This window comes from Myotis nattereri, assembly GCF_964212035.1.
Source record: "Myotis nattereri genome assembly, chromosome: 1".
NCBI lineage: Eukaryota > Metazoa > Chordata > Mammalia > Chiroptera > Vespertilionidae > Myotis > Myotis nattereri.
Window position 1 is genome coordinate 150,026,270 of NC_138075.1, and position 25,047 is coordinate 150,051,316.

Here is a 25,047-nt window from a genome sequence, read left to right on the forward strand (position 1 = left end):
ACTGATACATTTCTTCCCTCTAAGCCTCAGACCCTACTCCCGTTCTGCCTGTTGTCTCACTGATATCTGATGACGAAGGGGGCAGTGAGGCTGTCGGCCCTGTCTAGACGGGCCCTTCGGTGCTTCCCCCACCCTGTGACGGTGGCATTCATGAAGATGACAGGCCGCTGTGCTGCCGCATGTCCCTCAGTTTGAGTGCCTGATGTCCCCAGGATTAGCTTCAGGTGAAGCACCTTCGATGCAGTTTTCCTCACGGCAAGGCTCCCAGTGACACACAGGTGCTGGTCCCAGTGTGGGCGAGGTTCACCTTGATCTCTTGGTTCAGGCTTCTCCACTGTGAAATCCTCTCCTCTCCTTATAATTGGTAGCTGCCTGGTGGACAGCTCCCACGTAGATCCTTGTTCCTCCCTGAGCTTTCAATCTGTTCACCCATTTGTACCGGAATGGTCAGATAATTTCCCATTGTATTCCAAGCGTTACAACCTATTACAGTCTTTACTTGGATGCTCAGATTGCCCCCGTTTGGCCAGCGGGCACCGCTTTAAGCTGGCCCCTTGGTCCTTTTGGCATTTCCCCCTTGTTCTGTGAGCACTTCCTTCCTGTCCCAGAATTGAAATCAGCCATTTCTCAAAGGAGCCCTAGCTTCTTTCAGAGGAAAATGGAACATACAACGTTTGTGGATGCTGTGCATTCTCACTGCTGTTCAGCGGCTGCTCCCAGGCCCAGTTTTTAAAGCAAGTCCACTGGGATCTGTTTCTATAGAGCAGTGGTCAGCAAACTCATTAGTCAACAGAGCCAAATATCAACAGTACAACGATTGAAATTTCCTTTGAGAGCCAAATTTTTTAAACTTAAACTATATAGGTAGGTACATTGTTATTAACTTAATTAGGGTACTCCTAAGGCTTAGGAAGAGCCACACTCAAGGGGCCAAAGAGCCACATGTGGCTCGCGAGCCGCAGTTTGCCGACCACAGCTGTAGAGGATTTCAGAATGAAGAGGTTCACAGCGGTTACACATTGATTTTCCATGTTGCAGGGGCCATCAACAGAACACTGATTTCGTGACTTCTGAGTGAATTTGCAGGGAGGACGTTCATTAAGGAAAGGGTTGTTGCGGCCCTGTTTGCACAATTCCTTTAAAGACACTCCCACCCTGCTATTTGTGATGCCCATCAGGGACGTCCCCTTCAAAAGCATCTTCTCTGTTGCTTGGATGGGATTGTCTTGGTGACCCTACAAGCCCAGGAGGCACTCCACTCACGGGCTTCAGCTTAACCTTTGCCAAGTGGCATACGGACAGTTGTCCTAAAAGGTCAGTAGGACAAGCTTCCTGCTCAGTTGGCCTAACATGTTTAAGGTCACCTTGGTCCTCCTGTTGGGATGGTATATTCTGAACTATTTCCCAAGAAAAAGTTACCCACAATGCTACTGCATTTGAGATAGCGGCAAAAATCATTAACATTTTTTATTGTTTAATTCTATATGCTTCATCAAAAAAGTTTAATTGTCCTAATTAGAATGCCAGTGTTTTTAAAAAACATAGGATTGGGCTTTAATCCAACCTATTACTATTAAATATTATGAAGGCACTAAGATCATTGTTTTAGAAGAGTGTTTAAAAACATGAAAAAAAAGTCTACTATAGACTATTAAGAAAACCCCCCCGGAAATTATGACTGATTTCATACAGTAGCATCTCTGTTTTATAAATATGTTGATGCACATTTACAAAATTGTATATGTCACTTGAAGGGTTATGGGTGAAATCACGTGGTGTTTGGTGTTTGCTTTAAAATATCCCATGTGAAAAAGGGACGGTAGAAAGGGAAGATGGATGGAGCAACATGGATGACAAGCTGGTCCATGGCAGCTGGATGGTGGGCACTGGCGTTTACTGCAGCACTCTTTATATACTCACAGATGTTAATGATAAAAGGTGCTATGCTGCGTTAGAAAATAAGCTCTCAAAGGCTACATGCCAAGTGCTAATTGTGACTATTTCTTGGTATCACTAGGTGGTATGATTATCGAAGCTTCATTTTCTTCTTTATAGTATTTTGTATTTTTTAAAGTTTCTACAAGGAATATATATGTGTAACCTGTAAATACCTGGCAGGAGCTTGGGCTCGGGCTGTCCCTCAGTGGCAGCTCCCCTCCCCGCCGCCCCCCAACATCACCTGCATCAGCGGGGAGCCTGAAGGAGGAGAGCAACTGCCACACCAGCTGATTTAATCCAAATCCCAGGCCAGGGATTTTGCTGGGATTTAAAAGCGAAAGAAGCAAGCCTGAGGCCTGGGAGTGCTCTGCTTGGGAAACCATGGGTCCCTGACAAACAGCTCTCAGAATGTCCCCAGAGGCCACCGTCTCTGTTTCAGCAAACTTCACGGAGACCGACTGGTTCAGACACCTCAGAATGACACCATGACAGCCTGGCTGAGCCGGGGCAGAACAGGGACCGAGTGCAAGAGAAGGTATGGGATTTACTTATTCTTTTAAAGATATTAAAGGGACACTCACCTGCAGAGGCACCACAGGACAAACCCAAGTCCACAGTAAGGGTCCAAGCAGATGGCCACTTCTCTAGAGGGGTAGAGCTCACACTGCAGCTTAATGGATCGGCAGAAGGCACTGGTGGCTGCGTGACACATCTGCAAGACAGCAGGGCCCACTGAGTGCACGGAGCCCGACACCAGTGCCCCGAGTGATTCAGGGCAGGGGACAGTGGTGCCCGAGCTTCGGCTTTGTGAGGAGGGCGTGGGCTGCTATCTTCTCATTAGGCTTCCCGTTTTTCATGAGAAAATCACACACACATGATTTTCTTGTCCCCAGGATCTAATAACTCTAGTGATTGAAGTCCCCATGTCTTACATTTGCATAGCAGGTTAGTCCACAGGTTCCTCTGCCACCCCATGTGGGCTGTGAACTAGGCAGGGAGATGTCACCACTCACTCCCTTCTCTGGGCAGGGACTACACCTTATTCACATCCATCTCAGGCCCAACAGAGCACTGCTAGGGGACATGGGCCAGCACAGCATGTGGGGTGAACCAGCCCCAACTCAGGGAGGCTCAGAGAAGGTGCATTTGCTGAAGGGCACACACCTGAGCTGGAATCAGAGCCCTGTGCAGTGAGACGCGGCTGCTGTACCATGTGACACTCTCAGCCCACTGGCAAGGGACAGGCACGGGCCTCTCCAATCCTGGGAGCAGTCCCACTACGGTCAGTATAGAATGTGAATTATTGTAAAATATATCTAATAAATCAGCTGTCTCACAGAAGCTTTCTAGTGAACCGGAGGCCTCAAGCTAACGGGAAGTGCTGTGTTCCCCAGAGTGGGACTGTGAGAGCATCGCAATAAGGCAGGAAACCCAGGGAAATGCTGTGACAGAAGCCAGGCCTGGGGGCTCCTTCCTCTGTGACCTTATGGGGAGAAGCCCTGCCCGGAAGGTTTCACTGCGGGTATTTGATTGAATCATCCAAGGTAACACAGATTACTCTAGAACGTAAGTAGTTCTTTTTAGCATGCTTTTAAAGCCACAATATTTGTTTAAGAAAAGAAAAAAAAGGTTGAATTTATGAAACATTCCTCAACCTCCTGCCTCCTGGATCAGGAGCGAGTAAAATCCTAACTAGCAAGCGTCCTCCCATTCTCAGATTGCCAACTGAAACAAACCTTTGTGGAACCCCTGCTGTGCAACACCTGTAGCTGGAGAGCCGAGTCCTTCAGCTCAGCGCGGCAAATACAAACATGTTAACTGAGCGCTTGTTATGTATCAGGCATTGTATTAGGTTCTTGAGATATAAAAAAAGAATACACCCTGGCTCAGGAACTTGCAGTCTAGTGGAAATTTAAAGATGAAACCTGAGAGCAGGATCTGTGAGGACACAGATTCACAGAGCAGAGAAAGGGCCCTCCATCAGCTGGGGGTTGCAGAGGGCTCTGTGATATTGAGGATCAGCGAGCATTGACAGATTTCAACAGCGTGACAGAAACACACATAGATTGAGAAAACGCAGTTAGAAAAGTTGAATGTTCAATCACTAAACTCATCCCAATCTTGGACCTGCCAACATCACAAACCAAGAGCCCAAGGTGAAATGTTTCTTTAGAACCTCGTCTAAGAAAAACTCCTGGAGATGAGAACCAAGATGGCAGCATAGGTAAACACCTATACTTGCTGCCCCTTACAACTACATCAAAATTACAGGTAAAAGGCAGAACAACTATTATCCACAACTGCAGGAAAGCTGGCTGAGTGGAAGTTCCACAGCTAGAGAGGTGAAGAAAGTGCATTGAAACTGATAGGAGGTGCAGAGCCGTGGAACGGGCTGGCACTGGGTGTGCTGCTCTTTTAATTGGGAGGGAGATACAAGCTCCTGCTTGCTCTGAACTCCAGTTCCGGGTAAGACTCAGGGAGACCCAGACACATACAAGGAGAAACTGGACTGTCTGGCATTGGGGCAGGAACGCAAGGGTGGCTTTCTTTCAGAGGTGCTTGCAGTGATCATTGTTCCTGTGTGGGAATGCACAAACCTCTTCAGTGCAGGGCTGACTGGAAGCGATTGCTGTTTGCTCTGCCCTGGTAATTCCCTGAGACCCCGTCCCACCCAATTTAAAACCTCATCCAAGCTGTGTGCAGTGGCTTTTGTATATGAATGGCCTGTCCTTTCTTAGCCTAAAACCTGTCAGGCAATAGCAGCAGCAGCAGCCTCCTATGCTACACAGCTGGGCCTCAGTCTGGGCACTTCCAAACCCAATACAAAGAGGAGGAATCTGCAGATCTCTCTGTAGCTTCTGCTGGGTGGCCCCAGGCAGTGGATGACTTTGCACCTCCTTGGAGATCCAAGAGCCAGTGTACCCAGTGGTCAGTGTGAGGCCATACTGGATTACAACTCTTCACATTCATAAGAGACACACTCAAGGGGCAGACTCAGTGAGCACCAAAGCCCCACTGAAGCAAGTCCTGCCCCATAAGGGTGTCTCCTGCACAACAGCTCTTCCATTGTAGACATAGTTGGTCCCCACAGCCAATTAGCCTGGAGGTCAATTCCTCCCAGTGATACCAACCGCAATCAAGGCTTAACTATAACAAGACTGTGCACACAGTACACCAAGGGGTGCACCAAGAGTGTCCACCTCAGGTGACTGGGGAGGCTAAGCCACTGGGCCCTATAGGACACCTACCACACAAGGTCACTATATCAACTCAATGAGACTTAAAAGCTACCCAATACATAGAAACAAACACAGGGAAGCAGCCAAAATGCAGAGACAAAGAAACATGTCACAAATAAAAGAAATGGATGAAAGCAAAATACTGGATACAGAGTGCAAAACCACGGTTATAAGGTTACTCAAGAATCTTCTAGAAACCTCCGAGGAACTTAGTGAGACCTTCAAGGATCTTAGTGAGAATGCCAAAAAAAATGGAAAAGGACCAGTCAGAAATTAAGCATACATTGACTGAAATAAAGAATAATATACAGAAGTTCAACAGCAGACTAGAGGATCCCAAGAATCAAGTCAAAGACTTGAAATATGAGGAAGCAAAAAACACCCAACTGGAAAAGCAAAACGAAAAAAGAATCCAAAAATATTAAGATAGTGTAAGGAGCCTCTGGGACAACTTCAAGCGTACCAACATCCAAATTATGGGGGTGCCAGAAGAAGAGAGAGAGCAAGATATTGAAAACCTATTTGAAGAAATATTGACAGAAAACTTCCCCTACCTGGTGAAAGAAATAGACTTACAAGTCCAGGAAGCACAGAGGACCCCAAACAAGAGGAATCTAAAGAGGACCACATCAAGACACATCATAATTAAAATGCCAAGGGCAAAAGACAAAGAGAGAATCTTAAAAGCAGCAAGAGAAAGACAGTCAGTTACCTACAGGGGAGTACCCATACGACTGTCAGCTGATTTCTCAACAGAAACTTTGCAGGCCAGAAGGGAGTGGCAAGAAGTATTTAAAGTGATGAATAGCAAGAACCTATAACCAAGATTACTCTACCCAGCAAAGCTATCATTTAGAATTGAAGGTCAGATAAAGAGCTTCACAGACAAGAAAAAGCTAAAGGAGTTCATCACCGCCAAACCAGTATTATATGAAATGCTGAAGGGTATTCTTTAAGAAGAGGAGGAAGAAGAAAAAGGTAAAGATAAAAAAATTATGAACAACAAAGTGACAACAAATACATATCTATCAACAAGTGAATCTAAAAATCAAATGAATAAAAAATCTGATAACAGAACAAACTGGTGAATGTAATAGAACCAGGGGCATGGAAAGGGAGTGGACTGACAATTCTTGGGGGAAGGGGATCTGGGGATGGGAGGATGCGGGGAGAGATTGGACAAAGAGCTTACGCCTATGGACGAGGACAGTGGGGGGAGAGGGGGGCGCGAAGGCCTGGGCAGGGGTGGGAACCGGGTGGAGGGGAGCTATGGGGGGGAAAAAGAGGAACATCTGTAATAATCTGAACAATAAAGATTAAAAAAAAAGAAGAAGAAAAACTCCCAATTCTTATGAAGGTGTACTTGTACTTGGATAAAGAATTAGCCTTCCCAATGCCAAGAACAACAAATTTTAATGCTCTCCTCTCAAAGACACATTGAGAGTGGATAAATGAACATGGAGGGACCAGGGATGAGGTCACCTGTGCTTACTGTCAGGATGTATCTGTGACTGATCTCAGGCAGGACTGACAGAAGTTACAGGAAGTGTCCATGCCCTGGGCACACACCAACTGAAAGTGATCAGGAAAGTGGGAGAGCACACTCCATGGAAGGAAGAGGACCATGAGTGCTAAACTATCCTGTGCAGAGGCCACGAGTGATTCATCTAAAGGGAACTGTAGGTGCTCTATGGGAGTCCTCCATCTGACTGCCTTGATGACACTGAGCAAGTGTACCTAGGATCTATAGGACCCTTCAGAGTTTAAAGTACACTTTTAAGCAGGCAGTATTAAAAACTTAAGTTGAACATATAAACAAATACTCATGGGTGTTATACTAAGTCAGGCATTCCATAGTGCCATTATGGGGAAAACAGTTTACTGGATAAGCTTGCCTCTCTTAACTTTTGGTATCTAATTGAATACTCAAAGACATTCTTGCACAAAACCTGAAATTGAGTCAAAATTTCTTCCTGAAAAAAATGGTGACCTGTGCAATCAGAGGTAGAAGGGCTTTCTCTCTGGAGGAGATAATAAGCCAGATAATTTCAACTCTCTTTAAGCCCGTCGGTATTTAAAGCATATGGGTTTTTCATTAAATGATATCACAAATATATTTCAGTTCAAGTACTCATCTAACACATTTAGTAGTCCAAAGTTAAAAAAAATCTTCTATAAATTTAAGAAAAAGTTTAGTTATTCATCTCTCTCTGAGATTTCTAGGATCTATACTTATATGAATCACCATGAAGTAATAATGTAGATTCTTTTATCTGTTTCAAGCAGAAACAGCTTCATTGAACAAAGATTTAATATTATAGCTTCCATTTCTGTAGATCATGAAAATGTATGATCAAAAGTGTGTTTTTCTTTTGGCTATGACAGTAGAAGGCTAATTTCAGTACTACCATAACTACTTTAAATGGTCTGAAAACTAATCTTTACTTTTAAAAGTTTCTGAGTAATTGTTTCATTTTATATTGCAAATCACCTCAAATTCTACTGAAAAAGCAGAGGAAAGGATTCTGGGAAGATGAAGCATGAAGCAGCAAGAACTTATATTCCCACCTGGATAACAACTGCAGAGAAGAATATCATATAACTAGTTTGGAATTCTGGGATTTATTAAAGGCTTACAACTTCTAGGGGAGTCTTGGATGGTAACTGCAATTAATTTTGGAGAATTAAGATACTCCTAGGTTCATGAATGTGAGTGAGGTGAGGGGGCCATGAGGGGATAAAGACACATATGTAATACCTTAATAAAGAAAGAAAAAAAGAGATACTCCTAGGTTAAAAAAAATTGAAGGAGTTTATTACTTTTAAATCTGAGTAATCTGAGTAAAGGAAATTCTCAAGAGATCTCTACAGGTTAAAATAGGACACTAGACATAACTCAAAATCATTTGAACAAGTAAAGATCTTAGTAATGTATCTAAAGGGCAATTATAAAAGCTAGTATAATTTCAACAAGTTTTTTAACTTCAGGTTTAAGTTCCACATTTTTTTCCTACATAATTTAAGAGATCAATGCATTTAAAATATTATAAGCATATGTTTGGGGCCACACGATGTATAAAGATATAAGTTTGTGACATTGACAACTGAAGAAGGTGGGTTAAAGCTGTACAGGAACAGTTTTGTATGTTACTGAAGTTAAGCTGCTATAAACTCAAAATGGGATGTTATAACTTTACGATGTTAAATGGAAGTCCCATGGTAACCTCAAAAAAATAGCTATAGAATATACACAAAAGGAAATGAGAAAGGAACTCATATGTTTCACTAGAAAAAATCAACTAAGCACAAAACAAGGAAGTAATATGGGGAATGAGGAACAGAAAAGCTATTAAGACATATGGAAAATTGCAAGATGAAAGAAGTCTCTTCTTACCAGTAATTACTTTAAATATAAGTGGATTAACTCTCTATCTAGATAGAAATTGGCAGAATGGATAAAAACTATCATCCAACCATATGCTGCCTACAAGAGATTCATTTTAGAGTAAAAGACACAAACAGTTAGAAAGTAAAAGGATGGATAAAGATATTTCATGCAAATAGTAACCAGAGGTAGCTATATCAGAAAAATAGGCTTTAAATAAAAAAAGGTTTCAAGAGATAAAAAAGGGCAAAAGGGCATTATATATTAATAAGAGATTTAATACAGCAAGAAGATATAACAATTATAAACATCTATATACCTGGTAAGAAACCATCAAAGCATATAAAACAAAAATGGACAGAACTGAAGGGAGAAATAGGTAACTTTACAATAATAAGAGACTTCAATACACCATTATCAATAATGGACAGACCGACTAGACATAAGGTAAGTAAAGAAATAGAGGACTTAACACAGTACCACAGTACAACACCAAAACATAAAGACATGGAGGGTAAATAAGATGTTACTAAACAATAAATGGGTCAACAATGAGATCAAGGAAGAAATCAAAAGATACCTTAAAACTAATGAAAATGAGAACACAACAACTCAAAATCTATGGGTCACAGCAAAAGCAATGTTGAGAGGGAAATTCATAAACAAATTGGACAACCTGGGCAAAATGGACAAATTCCTAGAAACTTACAATCTTCCAAAACTGAATCAGGAAGAATCAGAGATTCTGAATAAACTAATTACAGCTAGTGAAATTTAAGCAGTAATTCAAAAACCTCACAACAAACAAAAGTTATGAACTGGATGGCTTCACAGGTGAATTTTACCAAACTTTCAAAGAAGAACTAACACCTATCCTTCTCAAACAATTCCAAAAAAAAATCAAGAGGCCAGCATTATCTCAATTCCATGTTCAGGTTGCAGGCTCGACCCCCAATAGGGGACATGCAGGAGGCAGCCAATCAATGTTTCTATCTCTCTCTCTCCTTACCTCTCTCTGAAACAACAAAAAAATTTTTTTAAAAGAAGGAACACAAAACTTACCAAGACTAAATCACAAGTAATGTGAAATCTGAATGAACCTCTAACTTGTAAAAAGATCAAATCAGAAAAAAAAAAAAAATTCCAACAAAGAAAAGCCCTGTACCTGATAGCTTCACTGGTGATCCTACCAAACATTAAAGAAAAACTAATATAAATCCTTTCCAAACTTTTCCAAAAACACTGAAGAGAAGGGAACATTTCCTAACTCATTCTATGAGGTTAGCATTACTCTGGTACCAAAACCAGACAAAGAGACTAAAAGAAAACTATAGATCAATATGCCTTATGAACACTGGAATATAAACCTCAACATATAATTGAGCATAGTAGAAAATGGAATTCAGCAGCACAATAAAATCCTTATACATTATAACCAGGTGGGCTTATTCCTAGAATGCAAGGATGGCTCAACATATGACAGTCAATGAATGTAATACTTCATATTAAGAGTATGAAGGGAAAAAAATACATGATCATCTCATTTGATGCAGGAAAGTATCTGAAAAAATTTAACATCCTTTCATGATAAAAACACTCAATAGACTAGGAATAGAAGGAAAGTACCTCACTACAATAAACACAATATATGAAAACCCACAGCAAATATCATACTCAACTGTGAAAGACTGAACTTTTTCTCTAAGATCAGAAACAAGACAAGGATGCCTGCCTTTACCCTTTCCATTTAACACAGTACTGGAAATTTCAGCCAGAGCAATTAGGTAAGAAAAAATAAATAAAAGGCATCCAAATTGGAAAGGAAGAAATAAAAATATCTCTGTCCACAGATGATATGATCTTATATGTAAAAAGTCCTAAAGGTGTCACAAAATAATTGCTACAAATAATAAATGAATTCAGCAAATTACCAGGAAAAAAGTCAACATGCAAAAGTCAGTTGCATTTCTATACACTAAATGAAAAATCTGAAAAGTTAATTAAAACAGTTCTCATTACAATAGCATAAAGAATAAAATACTTAGGAATTAGCTTAATCAATGAGGTGACTTATACAATGCACACTATAGACCACTCCTGAAATAAATTAAAGAAGACATCAATAAATGGAAACATGTCCTATAGTCACAGATACTACCCAGTAGTTCCTCAAAACAATACCGATTCAGTGCAATGTCTATAAAAAATTTCAATGATTTTTTTGCAGAAATAAAAACAAAGCTCATTGTAAAATTCATATAGAATCTCAGTAAAACCTGAATAGCCAAAACATTCTGGAAAAACAACAAAGCTGGAGGTTCCATACTTCCTGATTTCAAAACTTACTACAAAGCTACAATAATCAAAACAGTGCGGTACTGGCATAAAGACAGACACTTAAAACAATGGAATAAAACAGCCCCCAAACAGACACTTTTATATATGGTCAAACGGTTTCCACAAGTGTGCCAAGACCACACTCATTGGGTAAAGGACAGCTTCTTTAACAAATGGTTCTGGGACAACTGGATATCCACATGTAAAAGAATAAAGCTGGATTCTTACCTATCACTGGATACAAAATTAACACAGAATGGATCAAAGACATAAATGTAAAACAATAAAATTCCTAGACAAAAGAATGGGACAAAATCTTCTGACATTGGATTTGGCAATGTTTTCTTTGATATGACACGAAAGACACAAACACCACCAACAACAAAAAAATAGACAACGTTGAACTCAACAAAAATTTAAAATTTTGTGCATCAAAAGACACCGTCTGTCTACAGAGTAAAAAAAAAGTCAACCCAAAGAACAGGAGAAAAAATTTTTAAATCTCATATAGGATTAATATCCAAAACATATAGAGAAAATAAAACTCAACAAAAAAAAAACTTGTTTAAATGGGCAAAGGACTTGAATAGACATCTCTGAAAGAAGATACACAAATGGCCAATAACTGCATGAAAAGATGCTCACTGTCACTAATCATTAGGAAAATACAAATCAAAAATATAATGAGATATAACCTCACCTATTAAGATGCCCACTTTTAAATTATGCAAACTCAGCAGTCAGACCCCAGAGGGAGATTAGAGGGGAAGGGCTTCCTGAGGCTACAGGGAAGTTAACAGCTCCTCCCTAAGGGCATTCCTGAGCCTGGAGGGCCCTACATCAGAGGGCACGACATAGGCAAAGGGGTCCCTGCAGCTGCACGGAGCAGTCCTCTAGCGAGTGATAAGGGATCCCTTAAAGAGCAAGAAGCTCTCATGCAGTGTTACAACAGAAAGAATGTTTGGATTTGAGAAGCAGGAGGAAAGAAAAACCTATACAGTTTTTCAGTAGGGATGAGTCAGGCTGTGTTTACATTTTTTAAAAAAAGTTGGAACATTTGGAAAGAAGCAGTCAGCTTAGGTTACTACTGAAGTGTCCACACATTTTATAGCTTGAATGAAACACATATCTACACCTCATTCCACGTTTCACGCAGAACACAAATGGCCATCACTGCGGGGGCTCACTGCACACTGGGCAGACCAACCCTCACCTTCACTCCAGCTAGCATTCCAGTCGTGGACACACTGAAATCCAGGTAAGCCAGCGTGTCCGGGTTGGAGGGTTTGTAGATCTGGGCCGGCCGCTTCTTTGGCAAGTCATCTGGAGAGCAAAGCGAAGCTATTAGCACAGCTGACCTAATGGGAGAGCAGAGAAGGAACTGTGCCTAGCGCGCTCGAGGACTGACCTGTGTCCAGTATGGGGGGCCACGCCCTGACATCCACGGCCGCAGCTGCCTCCCTGGACCGTAACAATTTACAGATCAGTTGTGTTGTCATTAAACAGGCCGAGCGACTCACCTGAGAGTCAGAGAACAGAATGGATGAAGGAAGGTAAACCACAGGGAAACCCTCACTGCACACGTGTGTGCGCTGTGTGTGGAGGCTGTGTGGCTTTCAGAGCAGGCTGCACTACCAGGGACACGGCTCCTTGTGAGGAGCTAGCGTTGGCCAGCAGAGGTACAAGGGAGCCAGGAGTCGGACCACAAAGCGCCACGCAGAGCGCGCGGGCACTGAGGTCCCTGAAAATGTCCATAGCTGAGTGGGATCCAGTGTTAAGATTGGACTCAGAAAGGAGCTTCTAACCTCACTATTGACACCATTAGCCCTTCTACTGAAAATGCCACATATGTCCACAAAAACCCCGTATTTTCTAACAGGAATAATGACCATGAAAATACTCCAACATGATGACAAAAAAGTATTTGTGGGGCCCCCAAACTAACGTCCCCTGTGTGGTTCCTCCTCCAAAGGGAAAAGCTTTCCTGGTCCTCTTAAACTACCCCCGACACAAAAAAATTAGAATAAATCTATGCTTTCAAATAGGACATTTATAAACTACAACAAAAGAACTATAAAAAATGGGTGAGTTTTTCACTGGATCTGGTTTGCTGGGGCAGTGCCTGTAGGGACGCCCTCTCTGGGGGGCTGCTTTCTCTAGGTATTGAGGCAGGGCCGTCCTCTAGCCCCTAATTCCGTGCAAAGTTGGGCTCTTGTTTCCAGCACTCGATGGTAGCTCCCTGAGGGCAGAGGCCCCATGCTGCCCCAGCACTTGGATTGAAGACTCCCACGTAATCCCACAGCCAGCCCCTCCCCCGAAGGCCCAGCTCTGGTGTTGAGCCCGACACTCAGGTCCAGGGCAAAAGGAAGCGCCCAGACACGCCAGGCGGTGTTACCTCCACAATCATCTTCACGGTGGGCAGCGTCGTTGCTATGTTCTGTGGGTGTGGGGGGCGGACGGTAATTGGCACACAGCCTGCGTACAGGCAACCGTAAAAAGCTGCGATAAGGTCTATTCCTACACAAGAAGAAAATGAGAAGTTTTTGCTTGAAACAAATCAGACCATTTAATGGCTGCCATCCCTATCAGCAGAAATACGAGCCTGGAAAAGTCGGAAGGGTAAGTGGACAACGAACACCTTAAACACATTCTTTTCTCTTCCCGGCGGTTATGTTATGTGTCAGCACTAACTTCCACTTGGCCTGTTCCTTTAGGCACGGGATGCTAAGGCAGCCCATAAATTTAATTCCTGTAATTTCTGTCTAAGGAATTTCTCAGCTTAACTACTAGTGATTAAATACATGCCTCAGAACTCTAATAAACAAGTTTAAATATGCGAGTCTTTGTGAAATACGGCTTCATTCATGCCCCTAAAGCCTACAGCAGGCAGCGTAGCCCCCGGCCAGTGGCAGGGACCAGACGAGTAAGCAATTCTCGGTGACAATGCAGCAACTCCAGCCATCAGGTGCCACAAGCTGTCTCCTGCAGCTGCTGGTCCTGCCTTTTTACCTGGTGGGTAGACGAGAGCCACGTGGTCCCCATCTTGCAGGCGCCCTCTCTCCATCAGCATCACCGCTATCTTCTCCGCTCGCTTGTGCAGCTGGACACACGTCAGCGAGTTTGCTATCGTACCCTGCGTGCGGAAGCTTCAGTGAGATACAGCGTATATACCGTACAACACACTTATTTAAATTGGACAATTAGGTATCTGTTAGCACATTCACCGTTGTGCCACCACCACAGTCAGTTTTAGAATGTGTTCATCACCCCCTCCAGTCCCGGAACCAGCAGCACTCACTCTCCACCCGTCCTGCTAGCCAGGAAGGACAGCCCCCAAGCAGCATCTGGATATACTTGTGCTCACAAGAAATATTTTAAAAAATAATTACTTGACCTGACATAGGTAAATCTTTAAAAATCTGGGTCTTAAGTGTAACTGCCATGGGCAGTAAGATTAGTATCAAACCTGCAGGACTTGTGCTATGGAAAATAAGACTAATTGAAAATGTTTATTAAGAAAAACCACATCAAGCCCTGGCCAGTGTGGCTCAGTTGGTTGGAGTGTTGTCCATGCTCTGAAAGGTCATTCAGTTCCCAGTCAGGGCACATACCCCGGGTTTGGGTTTGGACCCATTTGAGGCAACCTACTGATGTTTCTCTCTCACACTGATGTTTCTCTGTCTCTCACCCTTTCCCTACCTCTTGCTCTAAAAATAAATAAATAAAAAAAAAATCAATAAAAATATTTTTTTTTTAAAAGGAAAGAAAAACCATATCAAAGTCAAGGAGGTCAGCCCTAGCCGGCTGCTCAGTGGTTACAGCGTCAGACCACAGACAGAAGGGTTGAGGGTTTGATTCCAGTTAAGGGCATGTACCTCAGTTGCAGGCTCAATTCTCAGCCTCAGTAGGGGTGCATGCAGGAAGCAGCCAGTTGATGTGTGTCTCTCACATCCATGTTTCTGTCTCTTTCCCAAACGGGAGGCGAAGGACCATCCCTGCTCCTGGGTGCTCCCACGTCTGCTGTCCTGGAAAAAAGCTGGCCCTGCACTCCAGACCTGAACGGGGACCAGCGGTGCCGCTGGTGGGGGGCAGGCGGGCTCATCGTTCTGTGCCTGCCTCGCTAGACTTTCCTGTTACTGGGACCCCAGTGCTACAGCTTCTGATCTCTAGCAGCAGGCGTCCTTAGTCTGTGCCGCTCGACTTCTGGAGCTGATCTGCTCCCCGCTTTTCGGAGGGCAATGCTGACCCCTGTGAGTAACCCCCTTTGTTGTCACGGCGGAAGCATAAAGATTTGAGGGGCACAGGTGACTCCATCCAGCAGTCAAGAGTTTCTGAAATGCATCTGACTCTGGTTCATGAAAACGCCCATGATCGGTCCATACAAAAGGTTAACTTAATTGGCATTCAGTCCCTCATCCTGAGGAAGCTCAGTTTTCACACATGGCCTGCCATGTCACAGGGTTTATAAGGAGGGACAGGTGAGCCTGGTCACATGTGGAGTCAGCACATGGGGAGACTGGGGACCAACCAAAATTATTCTCAAAAATCCCCCTAGGAGGTGCCCCGTTGGAAAGGGGCTACTTCACGGTGAGTCCAACATGGTGTCCTCTCCTTGCTTCCCCAGTTTGCAAGGTTGGACATGGCGTGACTCCACCACCCATGAGCCCACCTGGGACACAGGCCACATCTGGTCCCAGAATGTCCATCACCACTTGTTCCGTGGGGTCTCAACCTAACCATTTACCCCTGGAGAAACAGCACTGGCTCGCAGTTACACATTTCATTCCCCAAAGTGTCCATCGTGAAGGAAAACATGACATGTCATGGGTGAGGGGTCCATGAAGTAGTAGCTGTTTACCCTCAGGTCAGTGGTCATCTCCATCGAAGGGAAAAGCCAGGGCTTCCACATGGAAACCTACTTCTAGTACAAGTTCTTTCCAGAGAACGCAGGCTGACTTCCCTAAAAGTGGTCTTGGGCACTGTCCTGACAGAATGGGAACGCAGAACCACCCACTGCCTGGTCCCTGACCTGCAGACCACACATCTCAGTGTCAATGTCTGCATATCTGCAGACCACACATCTCAGTGTCAATGTCTGCATATCTGCCACTATTTTAACGTTTTACATTAAATTAAATAACACCTAAAAAATTGAAGAAAAAAGAAAAAGCCAAATAGGAATTAGAGTTTAAAATTTTAAAGAAGCTGCTACAAGTAAAAAGAAAAGCTGAAAGTTGGTTTATGTTTCCATTAAAAAAATAAAATAACAGCATCGGCCTGCAGACCAAGGGGTTGTGGGTTAGATTTTGGTGAAGGCACATGCCTTGGTTGGCAGCAGGTTCAATCCCGGGTCCTGGTTGGGGCAGTGCGGGAGGCAACCAATCAATGTCTCTCTTTCACATGGATGTTTCTCTCTCTCCCCACTTCCTTCCACTCTCTTTGAAGATCAATGGAAAAAATCTCCTCCTCCTCCAGTGAAGATTTAAAAAAAAAGAATAAATTTAAAAAAATAACAGGTAGTCTTTTGCATGTAAACAAGGTCCAAGAATGTGAATGTAAGTTTTCTGTGATTTGCAATGAACTGCGTCCTCACTTCCTATAAATCTTGTAAACAACTCTTATCCTGTCCAGGGCACTGCCGTGTAGGACAGAGATGCAGCTGGCAGGAAGCCTCACTCAGGCAGGAACCAATGGTTCCCCATCTTAAAGGAGCTGTGATCAAGGAGCAGAGTTCTCAGTTAACAAACTACAACGCCATGGGGGGTGTGGGGGATGGGGTGGGGTGGGGGAGGCAAGCGCTGGTGATATGGTGGCCAAGTGTTGGAATGACAATGTTTTGGATATATTAAGCAAAATTCTTAAATTTCATCAGTTTCTTTTATCCTTTTTAAGTATTACCTTTAGAAAATATAAAATTACGTGTGAGGCTTGCGTTATATTTCTATTGGACAGTGTTGAACTGGCAGCTTGATGTAAGTGGAAATTACACTGATAACAATGACAGCAATGATGCCCCTGACCTTTGGGCAGGTTGAGTGACATGGTAAGGGTGCCTACGTGCTGGGAGGGTGGGATGGACGCAGATGCTTGAGCCGATGCCACCCTGTGAATGGTCAGGATGTAGCTGCGTCCACATCAGAGGCCCAGGAAACAGTGGGCTGCGTCTCAAGGTGCTCTGCCCGGGGCCCACCCTTTCTCCACGCTCATGGCTTTGACCTCCAGCTCGCCCCACCCGACTTTCTGTTATTTCTAATAAAGCTCCTTTCAGGGTCCGAGGCATTCCCAAAAGACCCAGTGTCTAGCTTCAGCAAGTGATTAAACATGGGGTCAGGGGACGGGAACACATGTCGCAAAATAAAGGTAAACTTTAATTTTACTTTAAAAGTTAAAGTAAAATTAAAACTTTAATTAAAGTATTTTCATTATAAAATAGAAATGGTTTTCATTCCTAAGAATGAAAGTCTATAATTAAAAAATAACTTCTTACTTACAAAAAAGTAGTTCAGTAATACAATAAGGATGTAAATATCCCATAGATATGTAATTGTTCTTGGCTGCAGAAATTATTCATTACTCATTTTGGGGAGAAATATTGCAAAAAATTGCTAGAAAATATATATATATATATATATATATATATATATACACACATATATATATATAGAGAGAGAGAGAGATGCATAAACCCTTATATTTAAAAGCAATCCTCCCCCCCCCAAAAAAATAAATAAAAATAAATCAGAAAAACAAAGAAACAAAAAAAGAAAAAAGAAATCCGTCTTAATTGAAAAAGTCTCAGTAAAAATTGCAACAAATAACTAAAAGGAATTCACATAAGCCTGAAGGGACAGGATGGGTCAGCAAGATGACGAAGAGCAGAGGGCGCGGCCCCGGGAGCAGCTCACCCTGCAGTTGAGCAGTGTGTACAGGACGTGGTCGGGTGTGGTCTGGGCCCTCCACTGCAGGACCTCTGACAGGAACAGGAACTGGAACAAAGCACAGACGTTAGGGCCGGCCCCTGGACTGGGGGTTCATCTCAACATTTCAATGGGTCTAGTCCACTGATGGCAAACCCTTTGAGCTTGGCGTGTCAGCATTTTGAAAAACCCTAACTTAACTCTGGTGCCGTGTCACATACAGAAATGTTTTGATATTCGCAACCATAGTAAAACAAAGACTTATATTTCTGATATTTATTTTATATATTTAAATGCCATTTTAACAAAGAAAAATCAACCAAAAAATGAGTTCGCGTGTCACCTCTGACACGCGTGTCATAGGTTCGCCATCACTGCTCTAGTCTGTCTGAGTGCTTTTGGGGTGTGTCTCCACAGAGGAATGAGGACGCCCTGACAGGTATGGTCGACAGAACACGCAGGTGCTCAGTGCTCTGCCGTGACTGGGTTCAGACGTGGAGAAGTTCTCTGACATCTGCCCAAGGTGGGAGCACTGCATCCTCGTCCCCACAGATGGAGCAGCTGACTCAGACACCTCCCCGGGCCGTCCTGAAGATGCCATCTGACTTCTGGGTGGCAGGGCGGTCAGCTCTGTCCTGATGTAACAGGGCTCTCTCAGGTACTTGTTTCGAATGGCCACGCCTATGTCATCCAAGAGCACCACAAATCCAAGAGCCCAAGCGCATCGTGCTGACTCAGCCCTCCCGTCAGGATCCAGGAAGCACCAGGTCTGCACTGTCCTCGTTACTAACAGAGGTGCCGGGAGGAGAAACATCACGGCCACTGCTTTCAACCTCACTACGTACGTTGCCAAATCCCCAGTATTTCAAATGGTTGATTTTGTCAGATTTCCTGGTAGCCATACAAGCGGGACCACCGTTTGGTAACGCTTAAGAGTTAGTTAGCAAGTCTGCCCCGGCCAGGTGGCTCGGTTGGTTGGAGTGTCGTCCCGTACACCAAGAAGGTTGCTGTTGCACACGGGAAGGCAACCAATGGCTGTGCCTCTCTCTCTCTCTCATCAATTAACACATTCTTGGGTGAAGATTAAAAAAGCAAGCTCTCCAGGCTAAACAGTCATAAAGGGACTTGAAGCCACATCAGAAGGTGTCTGTGGTGGAGTGGGCCGAAGGCTCCTGCTCCGTTCCTAAGGCTGCTCTAAGGAGGTCTGGCTCCCAAACCCGGGTTTGAACGAATGTTTTCTTGCATTTGTACAATCAAAGGGCTAAAGCAGCGGTTCTCAACCAGAGGGTCGCGACCCCTTTGGGGGTCGAGCGACCCTTTCACAGGGGTCGCCTAAGACCATCGGAAAACACATATATAATTACATATTGTTTTGTGATTAATCGCTATGCTTTAATTATGTTCAATTTGTAACAATGAAATTGGGGGTCACAACAACATGAGGAGCTGTATTAAAGGGCTGCTGCATTAGGAAGGCTGAGAACCACTGGACCAAAGCTTTGCTCTAAGGTCACTGTGAGGCAGTCAGTGCCCAGTCAGGGCTGGTGGGAAACGAGGAACAAGTGCTCAGGGCTCCAGGACCAAACAGGGCTACCCAGACCCCGGCCCCGGGCCTGCCGTCCTGGGACCGCCACCCACCCTTCTGGGCCGCTGGGACACGTTCTACAGCACTGCACCCCCGCAGAAACACATTTCCTTATTCTTTTGTTGTTGTTGTTAATCCTCACCTGAGGATATTTTTCTCACTGGTTTTTTTAGAGAAAGTGGATGGGAGGGGTGGAGGGGGAAGAGGGAGAGGAACATTGATATGAGAGAGACACATCAATTGGTTGCTTCCCGCATGGATCCAGATCAGGGCGAGGGATCGAACCTGCAACCCTGGTATGTGCCCTTAATGGGGAATGGAACCCGCGACCTTTTGGTGCTTGGACCGACACTCTAACTACTGAGTCATACCGGCCAGGGCATAAGCACATTTTCTTATAAAATTATACGGGTGTTTCTTGCAGAATTGAGGCGGGTAGGAAGCGGAGCCAGTGCTGCTGTAATTCAGCATCAGGGTGACGGGCTTGGACCCAGCGAAGGCAGCCCCTCTGCTCTCACCTTCCGGGCCTGGTCGTTGTCCTCTATCTGACCCAGGTCCCTGCCGCTGGCCTGCGCAATCCTCTTCCCAGAGACCAGGTTCCCCACCATCACGGAGGCAGGGCCGATTTCTGGAAAGGAACAGTGGCACATGCGTGAGGGAAACACATGTGAAATTCCCCAAAACGTGACTGCCCACCTTGGTAAAGAGCTCACTCTGGGGAAATCCTCTCAGAGATGTGGCTTTGACAAACAATTTTACTACAGTCGGGCCTCAGAGAGTCATGACGATGATGATGACGGCAAGTCTAACCTCGATGAAGGGTAGAGAGAAATACCGTGATCATAAATCCCCCAGTGCCGCGCAGCTCACTGCCTTTACTTTCCAGCTAGGGGGAAGCTTCTGTGTGAAGTGTCCTCACATTAGTGATTATAAAAAAACAGTGCACAAGACAAATATGGAATCTGAAGCATGCATATTCTACTGCTGAACAGTGAGACTCCTGGCTTGTGGGTCTGGCTCCAGGTGCGATTACACACCCCTGAGAGCTGACTCAACAAACCTCGTTTTTAATAAATGCCTCTTGGGACAGACTTAGGGAGTAACACTGTTGAAGGATGTGACACAGTCATTTGTCCACGTATGTCTTCAACAGAAAGGGTTAAGTTCTGTCAGGCCCACAGACACGTAGAATAAACCAAAAGGCTGCCGTATACAGTCCAAGTTCCCTTCACGCCCGTTACCAACTCCATCACCAGGCTCTTTTCATGGTTTATGACACATTTCAGAAGAGAAATGCAGAAACAATCTATTCTGACAGCTTTCCTTTTATTTTCTAATGAAAAAAAAAAAAAAAAGGTTTCCTAAAGAGCTGGAGTACCGCTTTCAAATTTTCTGACTTCAAGAAACCCTCGATTACCTCCGTTTTCTGAAAATACTACTGTTCACGGTTTCTTTTCATTAAACACACGTATATAAATCAAGACACACACACTTACTAGAAAAAGGTTAGGAGTTCCAGGAGAATGTGCCAGTGTGAGTGAGAGTGCATGTGTGTGTGTGTGAGCACGTGTGACAGAGCATGAGTGTGAACATGCAGGTGTGTGAGAGAGCGTGAGGAAGGAGGAAGAAGGAGAGGGAAGTGAGGAAGAAAAGGGGGGAGATATATACCAAAAGGAGTTTAGTAAAGGAGTTTAAAGTAACAAAGATGGCATCAGCATTTAATCCTCGGTTTAATAAAATTCAGGTTGAAGGCCACTCTGAGTCCTAATCTTGTTAAACTTTTGCTGAAGGCCAAGCTACAGGCTTAGAAATCTGGGTATATGTTGCATCATTTATTGCACATGAACAGCTGTTAGTCTGAAGCTAAGACACAAGTTTTAAGACTTAGGCTGAGGGGTGTGACGATACTGCACATGGTCTAGAACACGCACTGTTTCTATGGCAACCACTCCAGCAGTCATCCTGGCGTTCACTGGAGTGATGAGGAATGCAGGGGGTGAGTACCTACTATCCTTTAGATCAAAGGTCGCCAACCGGTGGTCCGTGAGGTCTGAAAGGTTGGCGACCGCTGCTTTAGATGACTGTCCAAGTAGGAACACTCTAACCACTGAACAACACTCTGCAGATGCATGGCTGTCCAGAATTTGGTTTGTCATGAAACAGTCACCTTTCCACAGCTGTGGGGGAGAGGGCAGGATGCTACAGGCAGGACTGAACTGTGGAGAACACCATGACACAGATTTCTGCAATTTCTAAGAGCCTTGGTGCTGGTTCCCATGTAATCATTGAGCATGACTTACATACTCAAGCTAAATCATGTTTGAATTTTTATGTGTGGTAGTTTGGGACCGACTAAATTTCTTTTCTTAGCTCTTAATGAAATACTTCCTGGCTGTAAAAAAAGGAAAGAAATCTTACCCTTTGCGACAGCATGGATGGACCTGGAGAGTATTTTGCTAAGTGAAATAAGCCAGTCAGAGAAAGACAAGTACCAATGATTTTACTTATAGGTGGAATCTAACAAACAAAATAAACTAACAAACAAAATAGGAAGAGATGCACAGATACAGAGAACAGACAGCTGTCAGAAGGGGAGGGGGTTGAGAGCCTAGGTGAAGGGATTAAGCAAAACAAAACACACACAAAACACAAACACCTATAGACACAGACAACAGTATGACGATTCCAGAGGGAAAGGAGGGTGGGGGGTGGTGGCAGCAAAGGGGGGATACATGGTGATGGGAGGAGACCTGACGCTGGGTGCTGAACACACAATACAGTACACAGATGATGCAATACAGAACTGTACCCCAATAAGTTCAATTAAAAAAAACACTGAAGAAGAAAGCCAGGCAGTGTGGTGCGTGTTGAAAGGAAGGGCACTGCTGTGCGGCTGGAGTGAGGCAGCTGCTGCCCACAGACAGCGCCCTCGTCTGCAGCCTTGCTGAGCGTGCTTCACTGGTTTCCCAGCTTCAGGGCCTGCGGCAAAGCACCAGCGTTCTTCCTGGCTGTGGAGACTGGGCAGGACAGTTCTCCGAAGAAGCCAACTTGGAAACAGGCCTAACCAAAGGCTTCGCCATAATTTTTAAAGAATCCAAACTATGGCCGGAAAAGCACTGTTGTGAGGGGATAGCACGATTCCAAGGTGCCTACTTAGAGCTTCTCTCCCTGAGTCCAGTCTCGCCTCGCTGAGAATTTATTTCTCTGGCTGCAAAGCTTGGACCTTACGTGTCTCTTTCCCCACACAGACTTGAGTTGATATGTTCCTAACGTTGCTGGGAGACAGGTAGCTCTCCTGCTGCTTTTATTTACAAAATTCATCCTCTGCGGAGAACAGAGGCTCTCTCCCTTGCTGACTGAAGGGGGCGTGTGCAAAACACTCCTACATCCTTACTCACCCCCCAGAACGCGAAAATATAAGATTGAGATGAACCACGCTCCCACTTACAGATTTACAAATCCACAAGCCAGCAACTCCTTCTCCGTGCTGCTGAATGCCTGCCCTCCAATACCTGACCGACCGGTCTGTAGGTTTGTGCGGGGGACAGGGCAAGTGTCTGTGAGGGCAGAGTTTCTCCCCCTGGCCATTCCTCAGGCCTCCTCCAGCCGTTCTGATAAAATACATCCAGGGGATGTTAGAGCTGGAAGCTGCTTTTATCATTTTGTTGCTCGCCTAACTCATGGGTTCAAGGTCTTCTAACAGTTTTGTACTCAAGGTACTGGTGCAGCAATAGCGTCGTTAGCTGAGTAAGTACAAATTCATCCAGTTAAAAGGCAATTAGGTTGTCTACAAAGATCTACATCTTAGGGGCTCTGTTTCAAGCACCCAGCAAAACCCTCACCCATAAAGGGCCTCATCAAATGTGCACTCTGGCAGCTGAGTACTCATTTGGAGTCATAAATGTTTATTCCAAGGGCGCCACGGAAATCATCTCGTCCTTTTCCCTCACTGAATTCATGGAAAGGGAGGCATCAGGGAAACGTCACCTGTCAAAGGGACATCACAGATCACCAACTGAGCTGGGAATGGAGATGGGCCCCTCACAGGTGCCTTTAGTGTTTGCTAAAAAACTGCTTTTTTTGAAGAGACAGACTTACCTAACCTCTCAATATTTAACAAGAACAGATGGGACACCAAATATCAATACAAAATTCTTTCCCTACATTTATCAGTGCCCATAAGCTCTATTTACCATGCTGTAGTGTTAGAGCGGACCCAGATCTCCCCGGTCACCTTTACTGCGCCCCTCCCCCCCCTTCCTCCCCCCGAGGAAAGAAGGCCTTCCCCATAGCGCTCAGCACAGAACACTCTAGCCTTTCCCCTTGGCCATGGTTCTCGTTTCGGGATTCTTGACATCTGGCAGGTGAACTGCACCCTGTATTTCCAGAATCACGTGCCCTTGCAAGTGCCCCCCGTCCACAGACATCTGTCCTGAACTTTCCCGTCACACAGCTGACCTGGGGGCTCCACCACCTCCTCCACTCCTGAGTGCCTGGGGACACTAGGTCGAGGTGTCTGATGATGAGAACAGGTGAGCAGGACAGAGACGTGCCCGTCACCTTGCAGTGTGCAAGGACCCTGGAGAGCCCAACACCCTCAACACCAGAACCACCGCGCCCAGACAGAGCGTCCCCAGTGCAGGCCATGCCTGAGACAACAGGACACAAAGAGGAGCTGTGCTCACCCCACGTGAAGCCAGAGCACCCACAGAATTTAAAGTGCGAAGACCTCAGTCAGTGCCACTCTACGCTTGGTTGCAGCAATCACATACGCCAGGGATTGAAAGGAGAAATGAGGTGAGGGGGGAAATGGGGAGGAGTATCAGTTAAGGAAATCCAGAATATGAGAAAATAATTAACAGGACAGAAGTGGGACAAAAACAAAGGAGCAGTGATGCCTGCAAACTGACTTTCTAGGCTGTGAAGGGAATCCCTTCCCTTACCCTAGGAGAGAGCTGAATCCCGCGGGGGGAGCTGCACTCTGACCGCTTCACAGACGTCTGCTGGAGGGACCCCGGGGCAGTCACAGACCAGGACTCAAGTCCTGACCCCGCTCCTCGTGGGAAGACCCCTCTCCTCACATTAACCAAGGGACCACCTGCCCCACCAAACTCATCCAATCTCACTCTTGGGGTGTGAGCCTTGAGTCCGGATGGTCCCTGCGGCTAACATGGGCGTGTGCCCTGTGATGACCCAACGGGCCTGTAGCTGCCTCGCCATAGAGTCGCCCCGATGGCCACTCTATAATTGGGCAAACAGCCATCGGGTCGAGGTCTGTCTCCACCGCACTGCGGTCCCAGGGCTGTGGGGGAAGAGATGAGATCTCATTTGTGAAAGGAGATGAGAGCGCCCCCTCTAGGGCTCCCTGAGATGAAGAAGTTAGTATGTGAAACAGGCTACATGCTCCATCACCCAACATCCTCTGACATCTGTCTGCACGTCCCAGCCCGGAGGCCAGGACCTTCTGACTACACTGGTGGATTTGCTTCCTCACGATGCACCATCTTGAGATAAATTCCCCTTCACTGGTAACTGCGCAACCCTGAAGAGCATGATCAACTCCACTGCCAGGAGGAGCAAGTCAGGTAACAAATAATTATGTGTCCCCTACACCGCGAAGCACTAGGCAAATGCTCACTCTCATGA

The 25,047-nt window shown here is 44.9% G+C and overlaps 1 protein-coding gene across 2 annotated transcripts in view; it reads right to left on the reverse strand.

Moving 5' to 3' along the window:
- The window catches only part of DIP2C (disco interacting protein 2 homolog C), a 377,981-nt gene that overhangs the window by 49,946 nt on the left and 302,988 nt on the right, over window positions 1-25,047 (reverse strand). For both annotated transcript variants that reach the window (XM_081098294.1, XM_081098295.1), the window contains 7 exons: window positions 19,920-20,029; window positions 17,805-17,885; window positions 13,909-14,032; window positions 13,295-13,416; window positions 12,308-12,419; window positions 12,113-12,222; window positions 2,520-2,650 (listed from right to left, as the gene is read on the reverse strand). In XM_081098294.1, the coding sequence (XP_080954420.1) occupies window positions 2,520-2,650; window positions 12,113-12,222; window positions 12,308-12,419; window positions 13,295-13,416; window positions 13,909-14,032; window positions 17,805-17,885; window positions 19,920-20,029 (790 nt within the window). The remainder of the gene's footprint in view (window positions 1-2,519; window positions 2,651-12,112; window positions 12,223-12,307; window positions 12,420-13,294; window positions 13,417-13,908; window positions 14,033-17,804; window positions 17,886-19,919; window positions 20,030-25,047) is intronic.